This window comes from Lipotes vexillifer, unplaced genomic scaffold (assembly GCF_000442215.2).
Source record: "Lipotes vexillifer unplaced genomic scaffold, Lipotes_vexillifer_v1.1 scaffold500, whole genome shotgun sequence".
Classification (NCBI taxonomy): domain Eukaryota; kingdom Metazoa; phylum Chordata; class Mammalia; order Artiodactyla; family Lipotidae; genus Lipotes; species Lipotes vexillifer.
Genome location: NW_006778765.1, coordinates 2029515 through 2035659, shown reverse-complemented (window position 1 = coordinate 2035659; position 6145 = coordinate 2029515). Strand labels below are relative to the sequence as shown.

Genomic DNA, 6145 nt, shown 5'->3' with positions numbered 1-6145 from the left:
GCCTGGAAACTGCCTCCTGAGGCCCTGACCCCAATAGGTGACCCTCAGCTCCTGGCAGGACTTCTTCAGGACCCCAAGTCCATATATATTTCGTGTATTTCTTTCACATGTTCGTGTTAAGTGGTAGTTTGGGATATCCAGAACCAAATCCCAACAGGCTTTGGCCATCAGCCTCCCAGCCTGATGGGAATATTTACATGGGGTAGTTAAGCACATAGATGCTGACTCCAGATAGCATGGGTTCAAATCCCAGCTCCGCCACTTAAAAGATGAGTGATTTTGGACAAATTACCTAACCTCAGCTGAAAGTACTCATGATAAAAGTATCCCCCAGGGCTGTTGGGAGTATACATTTAATTAATTCAACACAGGCACTTAGAACAGCTCCTGGCTACAGGAAGCACTGGGGCAGCTGCAGCTGTTACGGGTTGTTCCTATACGTGCTGCCAGAGTGTCCTTTGGTCTCTGGACCTGTAGGGGAGGCTGTGTGCACGGGACACCCAGGACACTCAGAGGGCACGGGGCCAGGCAGCTGCAGAGAACAGGGTGGGGTGGGGGCAGAGTTCGTGCCGGCTCCCGCCCAGCCTCCTGGTCTGCTGTGACTCCTGAGCCCTTCTGAGGAGCAACATCTTGGGTTGCCTTCCTGCCACACCCGCCTCCCGCAAAGCAGCCAGCCTGGGCTGGGCATAGCCTTTCTTTAATGGAAGTCATGAGTGCTTCGACATAGGAGACCAGCTTGGACAGGGAGGTGTGGCCTGGGCAGCAGGTCAGGCTCCTCCTCTGCCATGGTCCCAAGGGAGGATTGGTGTGCTGGCTGGGGGCTCAGAAGATGTCAGGGACGATATAGTCAGTGTGAACACCGTCGATCAGCCCATCCCCGTTGTTGTGGATGAACCAGCAGGTCACCTCAGCCCCATGCCAGGGGTCTTTGCTGTAGTCTTTTTGCAAGCCCCTGAGGAGACACAAGCCAGCTGGGGTCACCTTTTGGATCTGGCAGGGCTGCACCGCCCCAGGAAGCCCACCTCAACCCTGTGACACCTGGAGGAAGGCCTGGAGCAACGATGGGGAAGGCCAAGGGCAGAGATGCTGGGAGAGCAGCCCACCCACCTGGTGACCATCAGCCGGCGTTTCTTCACCACCATTGTGGCGTCTGTCCTTGTGGGGTCAGAGCCTGGGTGGAGGTCGAACACTTTATAATCAAAGGGGTGGAAGAATTGTCCTGGAAAGGCATATGGGAGACAGCAGTTACCATCGGGGGCCTTGCTGCCTTGTGCTCAGTAGGTGCTCACTGGAGGCTTAGAGAGTTGCTTAAACAATTGTTTTTCAAGGGCTTGACTGTTTCCATAAATCTTGGCATCAAAAGCCACCTTTAGTTCACTTGCTATAAAGAAGCAGATATATTGCCTGGTGGTTGTACCTCCTGTCTTTCTGGACCAACTCCAGAGGAATCTGGCTGGGGAGAGAGGGTTGAGGGGTAGAGAACAGGAACTGCGGGAAGGCCACAAGGAGCAGAAGTGTGGCCGACGGCCCGTCCCACTCAGGAGGCCTCTGGGCGTCCACTGGACCTTTCCATTTGCTAATCGGACCTCTCCTCACTCGCTCCCAGGCTCAGTTAACCTTTAGCTTCATTGTGTTTGATTGCAGCCTTTTTGTGGGCCAAGCCTTCACCGGGACCCTCTTTGGAGCTCTGAGCCTTGTAGGCCACGTTGGAGGTGGGCCTATCCTGGTGACCCGCTGCAAAGCTGACCCAGGGTAAGTCCTCTGCTTTCAACACCCCACCCCACAGCTCTGCCCGCCTAGCCAGCCGTACCCAGCAGCCCGTGTGTCCGTGCCGACATCCGGTGACTATCCAGCACGTAGAAGCCCAGGAAGTCCTGGCAGATGGCACTCCCCTTCCATACCCGGTGCAGGACGACCTCGAAGGTGCCCCCATCCTCCACGGACACCACCAGGTTCCTCTTCCTGTTGATGGTCACCACCACTCTGGGGGGCCAGGTGCCATGAGGGCAAGTGCGGCTGCACTGCACCCCCTCCATTCAGCTGCTCTTGTCCTTGAGACCCAGCTCTTATGAACCCCTCTCCCCGCAGGGGGTTGACGGTTACCTGCTCCATGCTCCTTCCCACTTGTTGCTATTGTGTATGGGGCCCTTACAATGTGCTAGGTTCTGTGCTAAGCCCTCCACGCAAACTGCATCATTCACTTCCCACTCTGATCCTGTGAGGACTGAGGCTCAGAGAGGTTAAAAAACTTGCTCAAGGTCACACAGCTGGTGAGTGGCAGAGCCAGGACTTGGACTCCAGCCTGTCTATTATGAGTCTGTGTTCTTTGACTCCCACTTTTATCATCCGTGTCCTCCATACCGGACTCTGCCCACCTCTTCCTATAGCTCCGCTGCCCAGCATTGGGCTCTGGTGCTCAGCAGTTTGTTGAACGAATGAATGAGTGAAGGAAGGAACAAACACTAAGCAAGGCAATACTAAGACAGGGGCTGGAAGAGAAACCTAGGGAACGCTGGAGTTCAGCAGAGGAAGGGACTAGGATGGCTTCAGGGAAGAGGTGGCCAATGCGCTGGGCCTGGAAGGAGGAGTCGGTTTGGTTTGGTGGAGACAGCGGTGGACTGCAGGTTGAGGGTGCCACGGGAGCACAGGCATCCAGGCAGCTGGGCCCGGAGCACGTGCCCAGCAATCAAGGGAGATTGGGAGTCAGGGGTGGGGAGTGGTCCACGGGGCCCGACATGTCTGCACAGCCTACACGGAGGCCACATGGACGTCACACACTGACACAGCTCGGGGAATGAGGGCCCAGCAGGCTCGGGCAGCAGAGCTGGCTCTGGGGCTTCGCGCCTTGGTCTTCACCACATCCACCCCCGCCTCCCCTCCCAGGCCCCGGCCCCAGCCTGGTTACTCATTCTGCCGCAGTGAGGCCTGGTCCCTCCAGGAGAATATGGGTCCGCCAGAGCCAGCGTTCAGCGTAATGTTCTGAGGAGTCACTTCCATCTGGAAGCCTGTTGCGGGGTTTGCGATCCCCAGCCGCCCGAAGTACGTGCCCTCATGCTTCCCGGGGCCACTGGCCTCGTTGCCGATGAGCTGGCCATTCACTGAGAAGCCTGCAGTGGGGTGAGGGGCCATCCGGGTCAGGGCGGCCCAGCTCTCCCTAGAACCCCACCAGCCAGTCTTTGCTCCTGCCGCCCCCAATGCCCACCCTCTTTGGGCTCTGAGGGCCTCACCACCCAAGGGGAGGGGCCTTCAGGACAGGTGCAGGCCGCTCGCAGCACCGCCTCCCTCCCCTCCTGCCACACTAACTCTCTGAGACTTAGCCCTCGGTTCTGGGCCCTGAAGGAGGTGTCACCTTCCCGAGGACAGGCCTTGGGCCTGCTCCTTCTCTGTGGACCCAGGCCCTGACACAGGGCAGATCACAGTAGGTGCTGCAGGTGGGCCTCTCCACAGAAGCCTCCTCTGAACTGAGCAGCCAAAAGCCCCCTCCCCGTCTTCACTACCCCAACACAGCACGTCTCATGATGGGAAATTGTCAGCTAAGAATTTGTTCACCTGTTTATCTCCCTTTCCTAAACTCCACGAGAGCAAGGACTTTGTTTCGGTTCCAGACCTTAGGATGTGCTCAACAAATATTAGCAGATGGCCTGACTGGACTGGGAGGGTGGGAGAAGTGGCCGACAGATGGAGAGGGCGTTGTTCCCATCACCTGAGCCCTGCTGGGGAGGTGGGCTCCAAGACCCCTGCAGCCATGCGGGGGGTGGGGGAGGGGGTGTGGCAGGGCCACCGCATCATTTATGGGATTCAGTACAAAATGAAAACGAGGAGCCCCTCATTCAAAAATTGTTAAGAATTTCAAGATGCAACAGCAGAGTATTCAATCAAGCATGGAGTCCTTCCAAGGGCAGGGTCCTGTGCACCTGCACAGGTCACATGCCCATGAAGCAGGCCCTGTATAGGGCCCAGGCAGGTGGATGGGGCATGAAGGAGGCATGCTGAGCCCAGCCAGGTGGCGGGTACACAGGGTGAGGGGAGTGGAGGCCACAGCCACTGTCCTTCCTGTTCATGGCTGAACGTTGAGGACAGAGGAGCCCAGGCCCCACCCTCTCTGGCAGAGGGCATAATGTCACCCGTACCTGTGTCAGGGTCCTGCACCAGGCTCAGGACCACACCAGGCTCCTCGTTGATATTGAAGCACAGAGTGTCCTCTTTCTGGGGCACGTGGATGAGGAAGTGGGGGTCAGTGTCCACTGGGGGCACAGCACGGAGTCTATTAGATTGAGTATTAGGCACATGGGGCTGGCTGGGGAGAAGGGTTCAGTCAGGCAGGGGTGTCCCTCAGACCCTCCCAAGGACTCACCTCCAGTCACTTGGTTTGGCAACTGCTGGACCTCGGAGCTAGGGCGCGTCGGAGAAGGCTGCGAGGCCAGCAGCATGAAGACTGACGGGCAAGAGTGAACGGCGCTTAGAAGGGAGGCAGCTGGGCCTTCCCTGGAGCTGCTGCCTCCTTTTCTGAGGCCCCTCCCACCCAGGCAGGCTGGCCTGAGGCCACAGGGGCCGGAGTGGACACAGAGCCTTTGACGCCTCTCGTGATGTGGGAATGGAAATTTGGCCCGGCACAGTGGCGTGGCCCCCTCTCGATCTCCTTTCCTGGGAACTGGGAGGTGCTGGTGGCATAGGGGTGGGGAGGCCAGGTCAGGTCAGGGGGAGCGTTCTGACGGTTCCCAGTGAGAGGCAGCGAGGAACGCTGGAGCAGAGGAAGAAAACCTTAGGCTATCATTTCCTCATCAGGCAGATAGGTGATGACCCAGGCTTTGCTCAGGACTGAATGCACAGCCTGAGAGGTGGCCATGTGTGGAGTAGAGGGGTAGAGACCTGTGTCATCAGGATGGCTGCCACTTACTCTTTCTGGGTCCCACCATCTCTGTAGAAGACAGCAATAGAGGACAGCGTCACTCTCCCCACTCCACACGAAAGGCACGTGCCTCATTCCCCAAGTGCAGCTGGGCCCGGTGGCCAATCAGGCCTGGGCCCGCCCTCCTCCTGGGGGTCCCAGCCCTCTTCCTGGGGGTCCCAGCCCTCCTGGTAGATGGATGCTCACATGTAGGGCCCCTAAGGAGTCCGGGGAGTGGAGGGGTTCAGGCTGAGCAAGAGCTCCCCGAGCACACAGGAGGCAGCAACTAGTTTGCAGCAAAGTAGGGAAGGGCATCTTGGGGAAGGAAGAGACCAAGAAAGGGTGGAGCAGGGCAGGGGGAGCGGGTGCTGTGTGCCTGGCGGCTGGAGCACGTGCCACTTGCCCAGCCACCCGGAGCCCCTTGCGGAAATCAATGTGATTTAAAAACTCACCCAAGGGCAGAGAATCTGGAAAGGAGAGAAAGGAAAGAGAATTAACGCCCAGGAGATTTTTGGCTCTCAGAAGCCTCCCCATGCCCACAGCCTCCCCTCTGCCAGCCCATACCCTCCAGGGCCTTGTCAATGAGGGGCTCCAGGCCGTCTTGGTCCGCCATGCCCCTGATGATCATGGAGGTCAGCGGGGTCACAAACTGATAGGCCAGCGACATCTTCAGGGCCTTGGCTGACACGTTGGCCTTCTCTGCCCCCTCCAACTTCATCCTGCCAGACAGACACCGGCTCTAAGCCCGCTGCTTGGATGACAATGGACTTGCACTCCCTCGTCCTTTCCTTCCTTTGTTCACTCTTTCAGCAAATGTTTACAAGGTCCCTGCAGTGCCCCCGCCCAGGGGCTGTCTTCAAGGACCTCATGATTTAAAGGCCTCCCTCAGAGAAAACCTGGAGGTCTGGCAGGGCTGGGGGATGTGCCTCAGAAATACACAGAGAATTCAATAGCTGTGAGATCCTGGCAAGTGGTCTAACCTCTCTGAACCTCGGTTTGCTCGGCACGTTGTGAGGATTAAATGAGTGTGTCTGGACACAGCAGCCCCGCAGTAAAGAAAAGCCTCCCCTGCAGCCGCTCAGTGGGGGCAAAAGGGGCAGCCCTGTGCCCCCAGCGGGCCCTGACCACACTACTGACTGCCTGGTTGATATTAACTCAGTGAGCAAAGTCAGAGACCAGTAAATCTGACCTGCTTGCAACCTCCAAGGCCTAGAACCGCCCCTCTGTAGTCCAAAGGCCCAGGGCGGGGGGGGGGGG

The 6145-nt window shown here is 58.0% G+C and overlaps 1 protein-coding gene across 3 annotated transcripts in view; it reads right to left on the bottom strand.

Annotated features, from left to right (window-relative positions):
• Positions 1-685: 685 nt before the first annotated feature.
• The window catches only part of ITIH1 (inter-alpha-trypsin inhibitor heavy chain 1), a 13691-nt gene continuing 8231 nt past the window's right edge, over positions 686-6145 (bottom strand). For 2 of the 3 annotated variants that reach the window (XM_007451874.1, XM_007451876.1), the window contains exons 14-22: positions 5453-5607; positions 5341-5355; positions 4898-4918; positions 4355-4435; positions 4131-4244; positions 2906-3107; positions 1811-1983; positions 1108-1219; positions 823-952 (exon numbers count right to left, since the gene is read on the bottom strand). In XM_007451874.1, the coding sequence (XP_007451936.1) occupies positions 823-952; positions 1108-1219; positions 1811-1983; positions 2906-3107; positions 4131-4244; positions 4355-4435; positions 4898-4918; positions 5341-5355; positions 5453-5607 (1003 nt within the window). Of the gene's footprint in view, positions 953-1107; positions 1220-1810; positions 1984-2905; positions 3108-4130; positions 4245-4354; positions 4436-4897; positions 4919-5340; positions 5356-5452; positions 5608-6145 lie in introns of all 3 variants that reach the window. The other variant, XM_007451875.1, reaches the window with a different exon arrangement.